This window comes from Ranitomeya imitator, chromosome 3, assembly GCF_032444005.1.
Source record: "Ranitomeya imitator isolate aRanImi1 chromosome 3, aRanImi1.pri, whole genome shotgun sequence".
Lineage (NCBI taxonomy): Eukaryota > Metazoa > Chordata > Amphibia > Anura > Dendrobatidae > Ranitomeya > Ranitomeya imitator.
Window position 1 is genome coordinate 149,887,162 of NC_091284.1, and position 22,777 is coordinate 149,909,938.

Consider the following 22,777-nt stretch of genomic DNA (forward strand, 5'->3'; position numbering starts at 1 on the left):
ACCTGATCCTATCCTAAACACAACTAAAAGCGGCTGTGGATTGCGCCTAACAACTACCTAGGCAACTCGGCACAGCCTAAGAAACTAGCTAGCCTGAAGATAGAAAAATAGGCCTGACTTGCCCCAGAGAAATTCCCCAAAGGAAAAGGCAGCCCCCCACATATAATGACTGTGAGTAAGATGAAAAGACAAAACGTAGGGATGAAATAGATTCAGCAAAGTGGGGCCCGATATTCTAGGACAGAGCGAGGACAGTAAAGCGAACTTTGCAGTCTACAAAAAACCCTAAAGCAAAACCACGCAAAGGGGGCAAAAAAAACCCACCGTGCCGAACTAACGGCACGGCGGTACACCCTTTGCGTCTCAGAGCTTCCAGCAAAACAAAAGACAAGCTGGACAGAAAAAAAGCAACAAAAAAGCAAAAAGCACTTAGCTATACAGAGCAGCAGGTCACAGGAACAATCAGGAGAAGCTCAGATCCAACACTGAAACATTGACAAGGAGCAAGGATAGCAGCATCAGGCGGAGTTAAGTAATGAAGCAGTTAACGAGCTCACCAGAACACCTGAGGGAGGAAGCTCAGAAGCTGCAGTACCACTTGTGACCACAGGAGTGAATTCAGCCACAGAATTCACAACAGTACCCCACCCTTGAGGAGGGGTCACCGAACCCTCACCAGAGCCCCCAGGCCGACCAGGATGAGCCGCATGAAAGGCACGAACAAGATCGGAAGCATGAACATCAGAGGCAAAAACCCAGGAATTATCTTCCTGAGCATAACCCTTCCATTTAACCAGATACTGGAGTTTCCGTCTAGAAACACGAGAATCCAAAATCTTCTCCACAATATACTCCAATTCCCCCTCCACCAAAATCGGGGCAGGAGGCTCAACAGATGGAACCATAGGTGCCACGTATCTCCGCAACAACGACCTATGGAATACATTATGTATGGAAAAGGAGTCTGGGAGGGTCAAACGAAAAGACACAGGATTGAGAACCTCAGAAATCCTATACGGACCAATAAAACGAGGTTTAAATTTAGGAGAGGAAACCTTCATAGGAATATGACGAGAAGATAACCAAACCAGATCCCCAACACGAAGTCGGGGACCCACACGGCGTCTGCGATTAGCGAAAAGTTGAGATTTCTCCTGGGACAAGATCAAATTGTCCACTACCTGAGTCCAGATCTGCTGCAACCTATCCACCACAGAATCCACACCAGGACAGTCCGAAGACTCAACCTGTCCTGAAGAGAAACGAGGATGGAACCCAGAATTGCAAAAAAATGGAGAAACCAAGGTAGCCGAGCTGGCCCGATTATTAAGGGCGAACTCAGCCAACGGCAAAAAGGACACCCAATCATCCTGGTCTGCAGAAACAAAACATCTCAGATATGTTTCCAAGGTCTGATTGGTTCGTTCGGTCTGGCCATTAGTCTGAGGATGGAAAGCCGAGGAAAAGGATAGGTCAATGCCCATCCTACCACAAAAGGCTCGCCAAAACCTTGAAACAAACTGGGAACCTCTGTCAGAAACAATATTCTCAGGAATGCCATGCAACCGAACCACATGCTGAAAGAACAAAGGTACCAAATCAGAGGAGGAAGGCAATTTAGCCAAGGGCACCAGATGGACCATTTTAGAAAAGCGATCACAGACCACCCAAATGACTGACATCTTTTGAGAAACGGGAAGGTCAGAAATGAAATCCATCGAAATATGTGTCCAAGGCCTCTTTGGGACCGGCAAGGGCAAAAGCAACCCACTGGCACGAGAACAGCAGGGCTTAGCCCTAGCACAAATCCCACAGGACTGCACAAAACTACGTACATCCCGTGACAGAGATGGCCACCAGAAGGATCTAGCCACTAACTCTCTGGTACCAAAGATTCCAGGATGACCAGCCAACACCGAACAATGAAGTTCAGAGATAAGTTTATTAGTCCACCTATCAGGGACGAACAGTTTCTCTGCTGGACAACGATCAGGTTTATTCGCCTGAAATTTTTGCAGCACCCGCCGCAAATCAGGGGAGATGGCAGACACAATGACTCCTTCCTTGAGGATACCCGCTGGCTCAGATAAACCCGGAGAGTCGGGCACAAAACTACTAGACAGAGCATCCGCCTTCACATTTTTAGAGCCCGGAAGGTACGAAATCACAAAGTCGAAGCGGGCAAAAAATAACGACCAACGGGCCTGTCTAGGATTCAAGCGCTTGGCAGACTCGAGATAAGTCAAGTTCTTATGATCAGTCAATACCACCACGCGATGCTTAGCTCCTTCAAGCCAATGACGCCACTCCTCGAATGCCCACTTCATGGCCAGCAACTCTCGATTGCCCACATCATAATTACGCTCAGCGGGCGAAAACTTCCTGGAAAAGAAAGCACATGGTTTCATCACTGAGCAATCAGAACCTCTCTGTGACAAAACCGCCCCTGCTCCAATCTCAGAAGCATCAACCTCGACCTGGAACGGAAGAGAAACATCTGGCTGACACAACACAGGGGCAGAACAAAAACGACGCTTCAACTCCTGAAAAGCTTCCACAGCAGCAGAAGACCAATTAACCAAATCAGCACCCTTCTTGGTCAAATCGGTCAATGGTTTGGCAATGCTAGAAAAATTACAGATGAAGCGACGATAAAAATTAGCAAAGCCCAGGAACTTTTGCAGACTTTTCAGAGATGTCGGCTGAATCCAATCCTGAATGGCTTGGACCTTAACTGGATCCATCTCGATAGTAGAAGGGGTAAAGATGAACCCCAAAAATGAAACTTTCTGCACACCGAAGAGACACTTTGATCCCTTCACAAACAAAGAGTTAGCACGCAGGACCTGAAAAACCATTCTGACCTGCTTCACATGAGACTCCCAATCATCTGAGAAGATCAAAATGTCATCCAAGTAAACAATCAGGAATTTATCCAGATACTCACGGAAGATGTCATGCATAAAAGACTGAAACACAGATGGAGCATTGGCAAGTCCGAACGGCATCACTAGATACTCAAAATGACCCTCGGGCGTATTGAATGCAGTTTTCCATTCATCTCCTTGCCTGATTCTCACCAGATTATACGCACCACGAAGATCTATCTTAGTGAACCAACTAGCCCCCTTAATCCGAGCAAACAGTCAGATAACAATGGCAAGGGATACTGAAATTTAACAGTGATCTTATTAAGAAGGCGGTAATCAATACACGGTCTCAGCGAACCATCCTTCTTGGCTACAAAGAAGAACCCTGCTCCCAGTGGTGATGACGATGGGCGAATATGTCCCTTCTCCAGGGATTCCTTCACATAACTGCGCATAGCGGCGTGTTCGGGCACGGATAAATTAAATAATCGACCTTTAGGGAATTTACTACCAGGAATCAAATTGATAGCACAATCACAATCCCTATGCGGAGGTAGAGCATCGGACTTGGGCTCTTCAAATACATCCTGATAATCAGACAAGAACTCTGGGACCTCAGAAGGGGTGGATGACGAAATCGACAAAAATGGAACATCACCATGTACCCCCTGACAACCCCAGCTGGATACCGACATGGAATTCCAATCCAATACTGGATTATGGGTTTGTAGCCATGGCAACCCCAACACGACCACATCATGCAGATTATGCAACACCAGAAAGCGAATAACTTCCTGATGTGCAGGAGCCATGCACATGGTCAGCTGGGCCCAGTATTGAGGTTTATTCTTGGCCAAAGGTGTAGCATCAATTCCTCTCAATGGAATAGGACACCGCAAAGGCTCCAAGAAAAACCCACAACGTTTAGCATAATCCAAATCCATCAGATTCAGGGCAGCGCCCGAATCCACAAACGCCATGACAGAAAATGACGACAAAGAGCATATCAAGGTAATGGACAGAAGGAATTTGGACTGTACAGTACCAATGACGGCAGACCTAGCGGACCGCTTAGTGCGCTTAGGACAATCAGAAATAGCATGAGTGGAATCACCACAGTAGAAACACAGACCATTCAGACGTCTGTATTCCTGCCGTTCAACTCTAGTCATAGTCCTATCGCACTGCATAGGCTCAGGTTTAACCTCAGGCAGTACCGCCAAATGGTGCACAGATTTACGCTCGCGCAAGCGTCGACCGATCTGAATGGCCAAAGACAAAGACTCATTCAAACCAGCAGGCATAGGAAATCCCACCATGACATCCTTAAGAGCCTCAGAGAGACCCTTTCTGAACAAAGCTGCCAGCGCAGATTCATTCCACTGAGTGAGTACTGACCATTTCCTAAATTTCTGACAATATACTTCTATATCATCCTGACCCTGGCACAAAGCCAGCAAATTTTTCTCAGCCTGATCCACTGAATTAGGCTCATCGTACAGCAATCCGAGCGCCAGGAAAAACGCATCGACACTACTCAATGCAGGGTCTCCTGGCGCAAGAGAAAATGCCCAGTCTTGAGGGTCGCCGCGCAAAAAAGAAATAATAATCAAAACCTGTTGAATAGGATTACCAGAAGAATGAGGTTTCAAGGCCAGAAATAGCTTACAATTATTTTTGAAACTTAGAAACTTAGTTCTATCTCCAAAAAACAAATCAGGAATAGGAATTCTTGGTTCTAACATAGATTTCTGATCAATAGTATCTTGAATTTTTTGTACATTTATAACGAGATTATCCATTGAAGAGCACAGACCCTGAATATCCATGTCCACACCTGTGTCCAGAATCACCCAAATGTCTAGGGAAAAAAAAAAAAAGTGAACACAGAGCAGAAAAGAAAAAAAAATGATGTCAGAACTTTTTCTTTCCCTCTATTGAGAATCATTAGTTAGGCTCCTTGTACTGTTATGTTTGCTAATGACAGGTGTTATGAAGGCAATCCAAAAACACAGTGTGCTTAGCGATCAGAGCGCACACAGTGATCTGACAAATACCCAAAAATACAAGAACGAGCTCTGAGACGTGGAAACTCTGTAGACTGCACACCTGATCCTATCCTAAACACAACTAAAAGCGGCTGTGGATTGCGCCTAACAACTACCTAGGCAACTCGGCACAGCCTAAGAAACTAGCTAGCCTGAAGATAGAAAAATAGGCCTGACTTGCCCCAGAGAAATTCCCCAAAGGAAAAGGCAGCCCCCCACATATAATGACTGTGAGTAAGATGAAAAGACAAAACGTAGGGATGAAATAGATTCAGCAAAGTGGGGCCCGATATTCTAGGACAGAGCGAGGACAGTAAAGCGAACTTTGCAGTCTACAAAAAACCCTAAAGCAAAACCACGCAAAGGGGGCAAAAAAAACCCACCGTGCCGAACTAACGGCACGGCGGTACACCCTTTGCGTCTCAGAGCTTCCAGCAAAACAAAAGACAAGCTGGACAGAAAAAAAGCAACAAAAAAGCAAAAAGCACTTAGCTATACAGAGCAGCAGGTCACAGGAACAATCAGGAGAAGCTCAGATCCAACACTGAAACATTGACAAGGAGCAAGGATAGCAGCATCAGGCGGAGTTAAGTAATGAAGCAGTTAACGAGCTCACCAGAACACCTGAGGGAGGAAGCTCAGAAGCTGCAGTACCACTTGTGACCACAGGAGTGAATTCAGCCACAGAATTCACAACACCTGCTATAGCATTACAGAGTGCAACTTTATTTGTTAATTACCTACTGTTTCAGCCAAATGTTTTACATTTTGATTTCTCATTCCAGAGCACCAGCTGCTATTTTTCTGCGATACGATACACATTATTGATCCCGGGGTAAATTACGGAATTACAGCAGCAATACAAACAGCAGTACATAAAATATTAGGACACAGATCTTGCACAAGTATACCAATATTACATAACAAATAAATGTGGGTAGTTCAGGTATGTAAGTCACTGTTAATTGACATTAGTACACCAGCAATCAGTCATTGTTGTCTACTACCCTTAGGAAATTATTATACATCCCCATAGCAGTAGGTACAAACGATTTCCTGAATTTCTCCTTCTTGCACCTTAGTAGGATTAGACGGCTGCTGAATGTGCTCTTCTGCTTCAGGAACAGCTCGTATAGTGGGTGTGTATTATTAATCATTATAGCCCTACACTTATTCTGAATCCTATCCTCCAATACCTCCTCAAGAGTCAAGATGGAGGCCAACAGCCGCGCTTGCCTTCTTGATAAGTTTGTTGAGCTTATTAGCGTCAGATACTCAAACACTACTGCCCCAGCATATGATAGCAAATAAAATGGCGCTTGCCACAATGGACTGATAGAACATTTCCAGCATTTTACTGCACACCTTGAACGACCTGAGCTTCCGATGAAAGTACAGTCTGCTCATTCCCTTCTTGTAAACCTTCTGCACCCCAGTTGCTCTGTTTTCATGCATAGTGGAATCACTCGGTTTTGTTTGTCAAATTTACGCTTTTTTTGGCCCAATTTTTCCATGAAGTCCACTTCTGGCCAGAGTTCTCCGAACAGTAGAATGGTGTAGCTGGGTATCACTGGTTTCGGCTGGTTCTGAACTGATGACGCTGGTGGACATCTTCCGATTTTGAAGGGAAATAAGTTTGATTTGTCTTTTACCTGTTGCACAAAGTTTCCTTGGCCGACCACTGCATTCAGTCTGCTTTGAAATCTTTGCCTGAGATAGACCTTGCTGATTCAGTATAACTACTTAGCAGTAGTATAACTACTTGCTGTGCTCAGTCTTGCCATAATGTATGATCTGTGATGTGAAACAGACTGCCACAACCTCACCCCTGTAGCAGAGTTTGCCATTTGTTCACCCAGTTTTGCACCTCCTACACAGCTGTGTCTGTTTCCGTTAATGACTGTATTCAAACTACATATAAAGATGATGATCATTATAAAATTAAGAATAATGGTTACTCATACAGCTGACTATGATGCTACAACTTGCTCAGACTTTGTGCAAGCATACCAAGAAAAATGCATGCTGTTATGAAGACAAAGGGCCGTCACACCAAATATTTATGTGATTTAGATTTCTCTATTGTTGTTTTACTTTACATATTGGTAATTAATAAAAATAAACTATTATCAATTCTATTTTGAAATTATTCTTACTTTGTAGCCTTTTTTCACACCTGCCTAAAACTTTTTCTTAGTCGTTTGTGCAGTATATATACCGTATTTTCCGCTTTGTAAGACGCACTTTATTTCCCCCAAATTTGGGGGGGAAATGGGGGTGCGTCTTACAAAGCAGATATACCGCTTACCGTTACAGGCTGGGATGAGGGGGTGTCCGCCGCCGCAGTTGTCCGCTGCCGCCTGCCACCACTGCTGCCCGCCACCGCTGCCGCAGTTGTCCGCTACTGCTCCGCGTGATGCTGGAGGCTCCGGTGCTGTGGGGGGGCTCTGGCGACATTTTGTGAAAGACCAGAGCCCCCCGGCAGTTCGTCCACGCTTTCCTGTATGACTGACTCCGGGAAAATGGCCGCCGGAATCTCTGGAGATGAGATTTCAGGGCTGAGATCTCATCTCTCGAGATCTTGGTCCCAAGATCTCCATCTGCACATGCGCCACCTCCCGGCGGCCATTTTCCCGAAGTTCCCCGCACAGGAAAGCATGGACGAACTGCCGGGGGCTCTGGCCTTTCACAAAATGTCGGCAGAGCCCCCCGCAGCACCGGAGACAGCCCTGCAGCACCGGAGACAGCCCTGCAGCACCGGAGCCCCCCTGTAGCACCGGACCCCCCCTGCAGACCCCGTCATCCCAGCCTGCAGCACAGGAGCCCCCCTGTAGCACCGGATCCCTCCTGCAGACCCCCTCATCCCAGCCTGCAGCACAGGAGCCCCCCTGCAGACCCCCTCATCCCAGCCTGCAGCAATGCTCCACTCCTGCCTCCAGCAACGACCCTGGGACCCTGATCCACCGCAGCCACAACCCCTGGTAAGCAATAAGACGCATGGATTATTAGAAGCCCCCCCAATTTATTGAAAAAAGTTTTTTCCTATTTTTCTCCTCAAAATTTGGGGTGCGTCTTGTAATCCGGAGCGTCTTACAAAGCGAAAAATATGGTACATATATACTTGTCAGCAGTTTACAAGGAAAACTATTTTTTTTCTTGTAGGATGTTCAGGAGCTCTTGCAAAGCAATTTGTATCTAGATACCATGAAGCAACAGTCACCGTAATGGACCTGCCCAAAGTTGTGGAAACGGCTAAGAAACGTTTTATAACAGATAAGGATCAACAGATATATTTCCTTGAAGGTGCAGTAAATAAAATTTCATTGGTTATACAAAGGAAGAACATTTCAGATGTGTTTTGACTTACTAGCTGTACATTCAGTGTACAGATATACAGTATAACATGGCTTCTAATAAAGGACATTGTACTTTGTCACTGACTTTTGGTATGGAATCTGTAGGCATTAGGGAGCATTCACGGTCAATTTACCAGGCACATATATGTCAGTGCTGGCTCACCCGAATAGATCACAATTCATTCTCCTGGAGCAAACATTATACACAGAAGAGGTATGTTCCTACCAGTTTTGGTGTCCCCTTTAGTCCGAGCTCCAGCAGCTTCCAGCGCAAAACAGAAATGTTCAACTCCATGCACAGTTCACCCTAAACAGGTTAGAGCTTCCACACGTAACTCTGCTGCTCCAACACACAAACTGCTCAGCTTTCTTAGCTGACCCATGCAGACTCTCTTCAGAGAGAAGATTGGGCTTGTCTCTCTCCCAACTACAGCTCACATTATGGCTTGTCACTCACAAGCTTCAACACACTGCTCAACATTCAACAGACTGACTAAAGTGAACACTTAGCCTGGTTATATGCAGAGCTAGCCAGATGATCTAATCATTTCTAGGAGAATTATGAAAATTGAAGGGCACATATAGATATGTCAAAAATACATGAAATGTAAATTATATTTTAACCCCTTCATGACCTTGGGATTTTCCATTTTTCCGTGTTCGTTTTTCACTCCCCTCCTTCCCAGAGCCATAACTTTTTTTATTTTTCCATCAATATGGCCATGTGAGGGCTTATTTAAGGCGAAACAAGTTGTACTTTTGAATGACATCATTGGTTTAAGTATGTAGTGTACTAGAAAACGGGAAAAAAATTCCAAGTGCGGTGAAATTGCAAAAAAAGTGCAACCAATACTTGTTTTATGCTTGGCTTTTTTACTAGGTTCACTAAAACTGACCTGCCATTATGATTCTCCAGGTCATTACGAGTTCATAGACACCAAACATGTCCAAGTTCTATTTTATCTAAGTGGTGAAAAAAAATTCCAAACTATGCTTAAAAAAAAGATTGCGCAATTTTCCGATACTTGTAGCGTCTCCATTTTTCAAGATCTGGTGTCGGTTGAGGGCCTATTTTTTGCATGCCGAGCTTGCGTTTTTAAGGATACCATTTTGGTGCAGATACTTTATTTTGATCGCCCGTTATTGCATTTTAATGCAATGTCGTGGCGACCCAAGAAAACGTAATTCTGGCGTTTCAAATTTTTTTCTCGCTAAGCCATTTAGCAATCAGGTTAATCCTTTTTTTTTATTGATAAATCAGTCGATTCTGAACGCAGCGGTACCAAATATGTTTAGGTTTGATTTTTTTTTAATTGATTTATTTTGAATGGAGCGATAGGGGGGTGATTTAAACTTTTATATTTTTTATTTTTTTCACATTTTTTTAAACTTTTTTTTTTTTTTTACTTTTGCCACCCCTCAATAGCCTCCATGGGAGGCGAGAAGCTGGCACAGCTCAATCGCCTCTGCTACATAGCAGCGATCATCAGATCGCTGCTATGTAGCTTAATAACAGGCTTGCTATGAGCGCCGACCACAGGGTGGTGCTCACAGCTAGCCGGGATCAGTAACCATAGAGATTTCAAGGACCTCTATGGTTACCATTCTGATGCATCGCTGACCCCCGATCATGTGACGGGGGTCAGCGATGCGCTCATTTCCGGCCGGAAGCGCCGGTTAAATGCCGCTGTCAGCATTTGACAGCGGCATTTAACTAGTTGATAGCAGTGGGTGAATCACGATTTCACCCGCCGCTATTGCGGGCACATGTCAGCTGTTCAAAACATCTGACATGTCCCAGCTTTGATGCGGGCTCACCGCCGGAGCCCTGCATCAAAGAGGGGGATCTGACCTCGGACGTAATATCCCATCCGAGGTCAGAAAGGGGTTAAAATAAAAAAATGCAGAATGTGAATAGAGCAGACATCTCCTTTCTAAACCTTGTGCTATTGCTGAAATAATCTGATTGATTAATCCCTTCCTGACATGTGACATTATTATTATTATTATTATTATTATGTGACGTATAAGTACGTTACTCCTCAGGTGCAGGTTATAGCTGAATCCAAAACATGCACCTGTCTCTAACAGTTGACAGATCAAGATTTAACCACCGTATGCTGCTGTCAGGCACTGACTGTAACATTTAAGTGGTTAAGGTACCGTCACACTCAGCAACTTTTGAACGATAATGATAGCGATCCGTGACGTTGCAGCGTCCTGGATAGCGATCTCGTTGTGTTTGACACGCAGCAGCGATCTGGATCCTGCTGTGACATCGCTGGTCGGAGCTAGAAGGCCAAAACTTTATTTCATCGATGGGTCACCCGCTGACATCGCTAGATCGGCGTGTGTGATGCCGATCCAGCGATGTGTTCACTGGTAACCAGGGTAAATATCGGGTTACTAAGCGCAGGGCCGCGCTTAGTAACCCAATGTTTACCCTGGTTACCATTGTAAATGTAAAAAAAAAAAAACACTACATACTCACATTCCGGTGTCTGTCACGTCCCTTGCCGTCAGCTTCCCGCACTGACTGTGAGTGCTGGCCATAAAGAACAGCGGTGACGTCACCGCTGTGCTCTGCTTTACGGCTGGCCGGTGCTCACAGTCAGTGCGGGAAGCTGACAGCGAGGTACGTGACAGACACTGGAATGTGAGTATGTAGTGTTTTTTTTTTACATTTACAATGGTAACCAGGGTAAACATCGGGTTACTAAGTGCCTCCCTGCGCTTAGTAACCCGATGTTTACCCTGGTTACCCGGGGACTTCGGCATCGTTGGTCGCTGGAGAGCTGTCTGTGTGGCAGCTCTCCAGCGACCACACAAGGACTTTCCAACGATCACGGCCAGGTCGTATCGCTGGTCGTGATCATTGGAAAGTTGATCAGTGTGAAGGTACCTTTAGATACTGGGAGGTGGTGGGAGATCGGTATTGTTACCCATTAGACCCACTGTGATGCATTCAGGGTTCCATTATGTTACTGTGGCAGCCAGGGCCTACTTGAAAATTAGCATCAGCACCATCTTTGTTCTTCTGTGAAGCCCAGCGTGGGACAAAGATGGTTGATTTGATCTTTCAAATGATCATAAAAAAAGTTTCCTAGAAAAACAAAAATATGTGGCAAATTGTTGCAATTTTCTATAATATTTACAAAAAATAAGTTTCAATTAGCATAGCTTGTATTGATCAATCAAAATATTACATTATTTAACCCATAAAGTAGGAATTGTAGAGAAGAAAAATTGAATGCTGTAAATACTGTTTTTTATTCACTTCATAACTCCCTAAAATGACACGAAAAGCGATCAAGTAAATGTGCATACTCTAAAATGGCACTAATGTAACATCAAATGAATGATGCCTTTCAATGCCCTCTTGCAGCTTGCAAAAATACAAAAAAGTTATGACTCTTGGAAGAAAACCAGTTTCTTGTTATTTTATGCCTGTATTGTCTTCATTTTTTATGTTTACAATGTCTTTCCTTCTTTATCAAAGGAGACTTCTTTAATGATCCTATTCCTGAGGCAGACCTATTTATTATGGCCAGAATTATTCATGACTGGACAGAAGAAAAATGTCTTGCACTGCTGAAGAAAATATACCAGTCTTGTAGACCGGGTGAGCTCATACTCTGTAGGAAAATGACAATGTAAATGTGATAATGTGATAGACAGGAAAAACTAAAAGCGGATACAATTTCTATTGTAGATTTTTTTTTTAATCGTAAGTTCATTATCTTTAACAAAAATAATAAAAAATATAACCATTAACAAACAAAGATGTCAAATCTCTATGCCATAAATGTCTGATAGATGTGGGACCCATCTTTGGAATCTGCACTTATTTTGAGGAGGACCTGTCCCACGCTGTTGGAAGGGAAATAGGCCAGAAACGTGTTACTCTTTCCAATTAATACATGATAACTATGAAAATAACGTATCAAGATATTGGTGTATTTTATTTAGATTTTAATTTGGCTTTTTACATTTTCATCTTACACATGTGGTCAAAATTGTTGGTACCCCTAGTTTAATGACAGAAAAACCCACAATGGTCACAGAAATAACTTGAATCTGACAAAAGTAAATAAAAGATCTAAAATATATAGAAACACCCGCGCTACCTCAGAGGACAAAAAAAGCTTCCTGAGCAGCAGGAAACAGGACAGGTAGGTGCCCCCACTGTCGATAGTAAAAGCCAATAAATATAGATATATCTGATTCCGCGCTAAGGGGATGTAGGATAAGGAAAATTGACTTGGATCTATTTACGTCCAACTTGAATAACAATAATTTTGGATTATAATTCACACTCACGGTCAGCAATACGAGCATACATTTTTTGGATCTTAATATTTATGTAAAAGATGGACAACTACTAACCAAATGCTACCGTAAGGAAGTGGATTCCAACAGTTTTATCAGCATCACCAGCTGTCATCTCCTGGTCTGGCTTACAAATATCCCTAAGGGCCAGTACACTAGGATCAGACGCAATTGTACCACCATGGAAGACTATAACAGAGATTCCGCTATTTTGACTCAACAATTCCTTGAGAAGGGTTACCACAGTTCTCTGCTGGAACAAGCTAGACAGGAGGTAGGGCTGATACCCAGGGATTCTATTATACACAGGGTAAAACCCAGTAAGCAAGCAACTGATATTCCCGACCAAATCTGTCAGTTACCATTCATCACACAATTCCAAATTTAGGAATTCCACAATTCCAAATATACCAAATTTATGTGCATCATTCAGAAACATTGGTCTGTGCTGCAAAGGGATAAAGTCGTAGGAGAGTACTTGCCGGCCGTACCCAGGTTTGTATTCAGGAAGGCCAAATCTTTGGGCAACATTATAGCCCCCACTACTAAACTGGCCTCCAATCTGAAATCCCAAGCTGGGGCCCATGGTACCACCAATACAGGTTTCTTACCCTGTGGGCACTGTTTTGGGTGCCGGCAGACATCTTTTACAAAAATGCATCGTTCTACATTCACTGACTCTGACGGTAGGAATGAATTCAGTATCAGGGATGACATTACATGTTCCACTGCAAAGGTCATTTACTTGATTGAATGCCCATGTAAGAGGCTATATGTAGGCCGTACTAAGAGGCCCCTTATGGTTCAGATTAAGGAGCATTTTACCAATATCCAGAAGGGCTTCATGGGTCATCCACTTTCACGACATTTTTGTGAAAGACATAATAAATCCACCAAAGGTATCCTTTTTTCAGGCATTCAGAGAATTAGACAAAATTTATGAGGGGACAACCTAATTCAAGTCATGTCCAGGGCTGAATCCCAGTGGATTTTTTCACTGGATACTCTTGCTCCGAAAGCCTTAAAGGGAACCTTTTTCAGATTGAGATAAAAATACTGGTAAATAGGGCCTGCGCTGTGCGTTACAATAGTGTATGTAGTGTACCCTGATTCCCCACCTATGCTGCGAAATACATTACCAAAGACGCCGTTTTCGCCTGTCAATCAGGCTGGTCAGGTCAGGTGGGCGTGGTGACATCGCTGTTTCTTCCTCAGCTTTCCGTTGGTGGCGTAGTGGTGTGCGCATGTCCAAGTGCCGAATCCACTGTGCGCAGGTGAAGAAAAAGAGCGCAAACTGCGCTATTACCCTTGTCATCGGTGGGGGCGGCCACCTTCCTGAGGCTGCGCATGCGCAGATGGAGTGCTTTGCTGCACGGGGCTTCAGGAAAATGGCCGCGGGATGCCGCGCATGCGCAGATGGAGATCGCGGCGGCCATTTTCCCGAAGCCGAGTTTGCATCACCGCGCCCTCTGACCTGAGCGTCAGTGCAGAGGATGGGGAAGATGCAGCGGCGGCTGTGGAACGGGGAGCAGGTGAATATTGCGCACTGCGTTATACTCACCTGCTCCTGGTGCGATGTCCCTGGTTCTCTGGCACAGGCAGCTTTTTCCTGTAGTCAGCGGTCACATGGTACCGCTCATTACAGTAATGAATATGCGGCTCTACCCCTTCGGGAGTGGAGTCTGGTCCATATTCATTACTGTAATGAGCGGTACCATGTGACCGCTCACTACAGGAAGAAGCTGTCGGTGCCGGAGAACCAGGGACACCGCGCCAGGAGCAGGTGAGTATTATTACACAGCTGCCGCTTCCCCTCCCTTGCTGACCATGGGAATGACTGGAGTATAAGCCGAGAGGGGCAATTTCAGCCTAAAAAAATGGGCTGAAATTCTTGGCTTATACTCGAGTATATACGGTAATTCAGATCAAATTTTTTTTATTTTACCAAGGGTAACAGTAGAAATTGGACCACAAAAGTTGTTGTGCTATTTGTCCTGAGTACACTGATTCCCCATATGTACAGGTAAACCATTGCGTTGGTACATGGCAGAGCTCAGAAGGGATGGAGCACCATTTGACTTTTCTACGCAAAATTGTCTGGAATTGAGATTGGACGCCATGTCATGTGTGGGGAGCCACTGATGTGCCTAAACATCAGTGGAAACATCCCACAATTGACACCATTTTGGAAACTAGACCCCCAAAGGAACTTGTCTAGATGTGTGCTGAGCACTTTGAACCCCCAAGTGCTTTTGCAGAAGTTTATAACGCAGAGCCATGAAAATAAAAAATCATATTTTTTTCCACAAAAATAATTTTTCCCCCCAATTTTTTATTTTACCAAGGGTAACAGTTGAAATTGGAACCCAAAAGTTGTGCAATTTCTCTTGAGTACGCTGATACTCCATAGGTAGGGGAATAGTACTTTTGAGGCACACTGAACAGTGAAGAAATAATAAATTACATTTTTTACCACTAAAATGTTGTTTTTGCCCCAAGTTTTTAATTTTTCGAAGAGCTAATAGGAATGTATTTTACAACATACTGAGGTCCATTTTTTCCCTGAGTGTGCTAATACCCTACATGTAATCGGGAAATATTTTTCAGGCACAGTGCAATGCTCAGAAGGCAAGGAGCGCCAGATTTTACTGTTATGGTTTGCAGGTGCCATGACCCACTGGGAGAGCCCATGATGTGCCAGAACAGCAGAATCCCCCATAAGTGACCCCATTTTATGAACTACATCTCTCAATGAATTCATGTAGGTGTGTAGTGATCATATTGACACCATGGATGTGTCACAGAAGTTTATACCATTGGGCTGTGAAGAAAAAATAACTACATTTTTACCACTAAAATTTTGTTTTAGCCAAAGATTTTACATTTTCACAGAAAAAGTGGGTAAAAATGGCACCAAAATTTGTTCCACAAAATTTGTTCCACAATGGCAATTTCTATATATGGCTGTACAGTACTACTTAGCCATACGGAGAGACTCGGGAGGAACAGAGCCCTATTTGCCTATTCAAGTGAATGGTTCTATGCACATGTCAGTGTGTTTCCACGTGTCCGTGGGCAAAACACACTGAAATGTCCATTTTTTTATGTCAGCATGGGGCACAAAATGTCCCGTACACGTGCATATGCATAACATACATGGATGTCATCCATGTGACATGCATCAGCGCTAGGGAAGAAGCGTTAAAATAAGTGCTGTTCCCCGGCGCCGGGTGCTGAACACGGCTCTTATCATTCTCCCCTGCTCTGCCGGTGATCGGCGCAAGCAGGGGAGAATGATGAGAGTTACATTTAAGTGATAAGAGACAGCAGGCGGCGGCTGATGGGACTATTATTCCCATCAGCTTACCCCTGGTGCTGCTAATAACAGTGACAGAGACCAGGGGTGACATCATAGAGGTTACATACGGTCACTGAGGCTCCATTCCCAGCTGGACTGAGCTGCAGTGTGTGCTGAGTGCTGTGCAAACTGTCAGATCAGCGATCTGTGATGTCCTCCCCTGGGACAAAGTAAAAAAAAAAAATTCCACATGTGTAAAAAAATAAATAAATAAATAATTCCTAAATAAAGAAAAAAATATATTATTACCATAAATACATTTCTTTATCTAAATAAAAAAAAATAAAAGGACACATATTTAGTATCGCCACGTCCATAGCGACCCAACCTATAAAACTGTCCCACTAGTTAACCCCTTCAGTAAACACCGTAAGAAAAAAAAGAGGCAAAAAACAACGCTTTATTATCATACCGCCGAACAAAAAGTGGAATAATACGCAAACAAAAAGACAGATATAAATAACCATGGTACCGCTGAAAACGTCATCTTGTTCTGCAAAAAACAAGCCGCCATACAGCATCATCAGCAAAAAAATAAAAAAGTTATAGTCCTCAGAATAAAGCGATGCAAAAATAATTCTTTTTTCTATAAAATAGTTTTTATCGTATAAAAGAGCCAAAACATAAAAAAAATGATATAAATGAGATATTGCTGTAATCGTACTGACCCGAAGAATAAAACTGCTTTATCAATTTTACCAAACGCGGAACGGTATAAACGCCTTCCCCAAAAGAAATTCATGAATAGCTGGTTTTTGGTAATTCTGCCTCACAAAAATCGGAATAAAAAGCGATCAAAAAATGTCACGTGTCCGAAAATGTTACCAATAAAAACGTCAACTCGTCCCGCAAAAAACAAGACCTCACATGACTCTGTGGACTCAAATATGGAAAAATTATAGCTCTCAAAATGTGGTAATGCAAAAAATATTTTTTGCAATAAAAAGCGTCTTTCAGTGTGTGACGGCTGCCAATCATAAAAATCCGCTAAAAAACCCGCTATAAAAGTAAATCAAAGCCCCCGTCTTCACCCCCTTAGTTAGGGAAAAATTAAAAATTTAAAAAATGTATTTATTTCCATTTTCCCGCTAGGGTTGGGGCTAGGGTTAGGGTTAGGGCTAGGGTTATGGTTAGGGCTAGCGTTAGGGCTAGGGTTAGGGCTAGGGTTAGGGCTAGGGTTAGTGCTAGGGTTAGGGTTGGGGCTAGGGTTAAGGCTACAGTTAGGGTTGGGGCTAAAGTTAGGGTTAGGGTTTGGATTACATTTACGGTTGGGAATAGGGTTGGGATTAGGGTTAGGGGTGTATCTGGGTTAGAGGTGTGGTTAGGGTTACCGTTGGGATTAGGGTTAGGGGTGTGTTTGGATTAGGGTTTCAGTTATAATTGGGGGGTTTCCACTGTTTAGGCACATCAGGGGCTCTCCAAACGCGACATGGCGTCCGATCTCAATTCCAGCCAATTCTGTGTTGAAAAAGTAAAACAGTGGTCCTTCCCTTCCGAGCTCTCCCGTGTGCCCAAACAGGAGTTTACCCCAACATATGGGGTATCAGCGTACTCAGGACAAATTGGACAACAACTTTTGGGGTCCAATTTCTCCTGTTACCCTTGGGAAATAATTTTTGTGGAAAAAAAAAGATTTTTTTATTTTCACGGCTCTGCGTTATAAACTGTAGTGAAACATTTGGGGGCTCAAAGTTCTCACAACACATCTAGATAAGTTCCTTGGTGGATCTAGTTTCCAATATGGGGTCACTTGTGGGGGGTTTCTACTGTTTTGGTACATTAGGGGCTCTGCAAATGCAATGTGATGCCTGCAGACCATTCCATCTAAGTCTGCATTCCAAATGGCGCTCCTTCCCTTCCGAGCCCTCCCATGCGCCCAAACGGTGGTTGCCCCCCACATATGGGGTATCAGCGCACTCAGGACAAATTGGACAACAACTTTTGGGGTCCAATTTCTCCTGTTACCCTCGGAAAAATACAAAACTGGGGGCTAAAAAATAATTTTTGTGGGAAAAAAATTTTGTTTTATTTTTACGGCTCTGCATTATAAACTTCTGTGAAGCCCTTGGTGGGTCAAAGTGCTCACCACACATCTAGATAAGTTCCTTAGGGGGTCTACTTTCCAAAATGGTGTCACTTGTGGGGGGTTTCAATGTTTAGGCACATCAGTGGCTCTCCAAACGCAACATGGCGTCCCATCTCAATTCCTGTCAATTTTGCATTGAAAAGTCAAACGGCGCTCCTTCCCTTCCGAGCTCTCCCATGCTCCCAAACAGTGGTTTACTTCCACATATGGGGTATCAGCGTACTCAGGACAAATTGTACAACAACTTTTGGGGTCCATTTTCTCCTGTTACCCTTGGTAAAATAAAACAAATTGGAGATGAAATAAATTTTGTGTGAAAAAAGTTAAATATTCATTTTTATTTAAACATTCCAAAAATTCCTGTGAAACCCCTGAACAGTTAATAAACTTCTTGAATGTGGTTTTGAGCACCTTGAGGGGTGCAGTTTTTAGAATGGTGTCACACTTGGGTATTTTCTATCATATAGACCCCTCAAAATGACTTCAAATGAGATGTGGTCCCTAAAATAAAATGGTGTTGGAAAAATGAGAAATTGCTGGTCAACTTTTAACCCTTATAACTCCCTAACAAAAAAAATGTTGGTTCCAAAATTGTGCTGATGTAAAGTAGACGTGTGGGAAATGTTACTTATTTAGTATTTTTTGTGACATATCTCTGTGATTTAATTGCATAAAAATTCAAAGTTGGAAAATTGCGAAATTTTCATTATTTTCGCCAAATTTCTATTTTTTTCACAAATAAACGCAGGTAATATCAAAGAAATTTTACCACTATCATGAAGTACAATATGTCACGAGAAAACAATGTCAGAATCACCAGGATCTGTTGAAGCATTCCAGAGTTATAACCTCATAAAGGGACTGTAGTCAGAATTGTAAAAATTGGCCCGGTGTTGTGAATTCTGCTCTTGGGCTCCCTCCGGTGGTTGTTGATGGTAATGCAGTTATTCCTGAGCAGCAGTCTTGGACAGGTGTTTCTGCTAATTGCAATTCTGACTGGGGTATTTAGCTGTGCAGGACTCATTAGTCCTTGCCAGTAGTCAATGTTCCTTTGGAAGTGTTGGTCCTCTGCCTGGCCTCTCCTGCTTGCTGCCAATTCAGCTAAGATATATACATACATATGTATATGTATGCATAATATTGAGTCCACCTATGCACTTTATTTGTGTCTAATTATTAGACTCACAAAAAGCATATAGCACTAGTCACTTTATATATATATTTCATTATTTAAGAGAGTATTGGCTAATCTGTGGTACTTACCTGTGTAGGGTTATTTGGCACGCATTACCAGATGTTTGTAGTGTTTCACGTATAGCACTGTAGCACTTTATCTATCTATATATATATATATATATATATATATATATATATTATATTCCATTATTCAAGAGAGTGTTGGTAAATCTGTGGTACTTACTTGTGTAGGGTTATTAGGCACGCATTACCAGATGTCTGTAGTATTTCACATATAGCACTGTAGCACTTTATTTATATATATAGATTCTTGTCAATGTAGTTATACCATTCATAATTTTTTCTATTTTTTTCTATTTCCATCTTATCTTTTACTGAGGATATGTAGTTGAAGGTTGTGGGTGGTGCGTGGCCTGCACGTGCTGACCTGTGGTCCTATGCGTCTCTACACCTTAGATAGATTGTGGTCACGCCACTTTTGAGAGTTTTTTCACCGCCCTCCCCCTTCCTCTCCCCCGTTTCACCTTTTATTATCACTACTATACAGTTATTTATACAGCCCGTTGAGTTTAATGTCAGGCACTCCTTCCCATTCCCTACCTCCGTCACTTAGTTTTTATCACCTTCTTTTTACTACACCACGTTACGGTATGTGCGTTCCATCACTGTGTTTTTGTGATGATGCATTCATGGCGTTGTTGACTCCGCCCCCGTCACCTAGTTACTACTACCTCCCTCCTGTTACATCACGCTCCACTGCTGTCTTTCTTATTGCGTTGCTGGTGTAAGTCTAAGTTCACATTTGCGTTGTGCGCCGCAGCGTCGTCGCCGCAACGCACAACGCAAACAAAAACGCAGCAAAACGCATGCACATGCGGCCCATGCGGCGCCAATGTTAAAAGAAAGGGCCGCACGACGCATGCGTTTTTGAAAAGGTCGGCGCCGCACAAAAAATCCAACATGTTGCGTTTGCCGCGCCCAGACAGGTGCGCCCTAACGCCGCATGCGGCGTAAAACGCAACACAACGCATGCACATGCGGCCCCATGCGGCGCCAATGTTAAAGATAGGGCCGCACGACGCATGCGTTGTGTTGCGGTGGCGACGCTGCGGCGCAAACCGCAAATGTGAACGTACCCTAACGCGTCCTGGATTGCGCTGACTACTGCCCCCCATTACCCAGTTACCATCATCTCCCATGACTCTTATTTCCTCCGCGGCGTGTGCGCTCCATCGCTGCCTGTGTTGCTGCGTTGCTGTGGTAACGCGTCCTGGGCGTCGCTGACTCCGCCCCTGTCTTGACGCGTCGGACGGGGATGCGGGGCAGTGACGTGGGATGCCGATCTGCGCATGCGCTGTAGCTCGGGTCAGGGATGCGAGCGCCATTACAACGTCGCTGGCACCAATGAAGGACATGGCTATAAAAGCCTAATGCAAACATACCCACACATACACTCCCCCGGAAGAAGCAAGACGCGAAACGCGCGTTGGGGCTCTCAGGACTGCACGTGCAGGTTATGTATAGCATCCATTCTCCCTTGTTATTGATTTGATTGGTATGGGGCATGCTGTGGCTATCCACCCTCTGAGCACAGGCTATGTTAAGTATTGGTAACCATGCAATGACTGCTATGTGAGTAAATTTATTGAGCATTATGCACTTTACTGGCTTATACAGCCACTTGCAATAGTTTGGTCCATACTTAGTACAGTGAGGTGATCGTAATTTCTACATATCTAAGACATTAGGTCTTTTTCTGTCTTGGTTTTTTTGAACTTCTCATAGTACTATATCCAGACATCCATCTGCTCTATACTGTATCCTGTATACAATGATGTTACTATTGGAGACCTAGTTTGGCTGCTTTGCATGGCTTTGTGCCTGCGGTTATATTTTGCATGTGTGTCTCGTCTAAGACAGTGTACTGTATAGGTTATGTGATTAATGATAAGTTTGTGTTTGTACTTAATAAAATTTGTTGGTTTTGGATACTCATGACAATTGCTTCCTAGAATCTCTTTTTGGTTTTGTCAGCTAAGATAAGTGTTTGCTTCATTTTTTTAGACACACTGCTGTGTGTTTATTTTCTGTGCTTATCTTGTTTCTATTTTTGTTCCTGCTAGACTGTGCCTGATGTTTTTCTCAGTCTAGTTGGACTCGCTGGAGTCGCAGATATACTCTCCACATCTTTAGTTAGGTGGTGGAGTTTTTGTATTTTTCTGCTGTGGATATTTTGTAGTGTTTTATGCTGACCGCATAGTATCCTGTACTATCCTTTCCTATCTAGGTAGAAGTGGCCTCCTTTGCTTATCCCTGTTTTCTGTCTGCGTGTGTCTTTTCCTCTCCTACTCACAGTCATTATTTGTAGGGGCTACCTATCCTTTGGGGATCTACTCTGAGGCAAGAGAGTTTTACTATTTCCATCTTTAGGAATATTTAGTCCTTAGGCTGTGTCGAGGTGTCTAGGTCTGGTTAGGCACACCCCACGGCTACTTCTAGTTGCGGTGATAGGATCAGGGTTTGCGGTCAGTAAAGCTACCACTGCTCCAGCGAAGGTCATTTCATGCTGCTCCAAGGCCACCTGATCATAACAGCCCGGTCCATAACGTGCAAACCACCCTTGGGGGTAAAGGGGTTAACAATAATGGTAATAATGTTCCCATGTCCCTACTTATAATAATTGCCCTTGACCCCTTAAGGTACAAACACCCCTGTGCATTATAATAATAATAATAATAATAATAATACCTCCTGTTCTCTCCCTATAATGATATTGATTCCCCAGTGTGCCTTCTTAAAATATTGCCCCTGAGCAGGGGCTCCCATAGAAACCACAGGAACCCTTTGCAAAAGTCCTATCATGACAACATAGGCTCAATCACAGCAGTGCAGATTTTCCAACTTTAAGAGAAACAAAAGGATTGATCTCATTAGTGTTCTTGCCCACTATGTTTTCCTTTCCATTGCCGCCATGAACTATGATACCCCAAAAAATGCCCCAACACAGAATAATGTTCCCACATTCCTCCACATACACCACACAGTAAGATGGTCACCCCTCCCTAACCCCCACAGTATGATGGTCCCTACATAGCATGATGGTCTCCACAACCCCAGTACGATGATTGCCCCACACATTATAATGGTTAACCACCAACCCCCCACACAGTTTAATGGTCACTGCACACAGTATGATGGTCCTCAAACACATTATGGTGGTCCCCACCACAGTCGCCCATATAGTATGATGATCCCCCCACACAGTTGTGTTCCCAGCATAGTCCTTTGCATAGTACAATGGTCCTCCAAAGCCCCAGTACAGCATGATGGTTCCCCACGGTGCCAATATAAAATGATGGTTCCCCAATTATAGTATGATGGTCCCCCCACACCACTGTATAATATGATGATCCCCCACAGGCCCCTATATAGTGTATGATAGTCCACCTACAACCCCAATACAGTATGATCATCTCTCCACAACCCCAATACAGTGTGATGGAACCCCCACACAGTATTATGTGCCCCCACAG

General features: G+C 43.7%; 1 protein-coding gene across 2 annotated transcripts in view; it reads left to right on the plus strand.

Moving 5' to 3' along the window:
- The window catches only part of LOC138673021 (acetylserotonin O-methyltransferase-like), a 160,245-nt gene that overhangs the window by 125,915 nt on the left and 11,553 nt on the right, over window positions 1-22,777 (plus strand). The window contains exons 6-7 of one of the 2 annotated variants that reach the window (XM_069761557.1): window positions 8,081-8,221; window positions 11,774-11,896. In XM_069761557.1, coding sequence (XP_069617658.1) covers window positions 8,081-8,221; window positions 11,774-11,896 — 264 coding nt within the window. The remainder of the gene's footprint in view (window positions 1-8,080; window positions 8,222-11,773; window positions 11,897-22,777) is intronic. The other variant, XM_069761558.1, reaches the window with a different exon arrangement.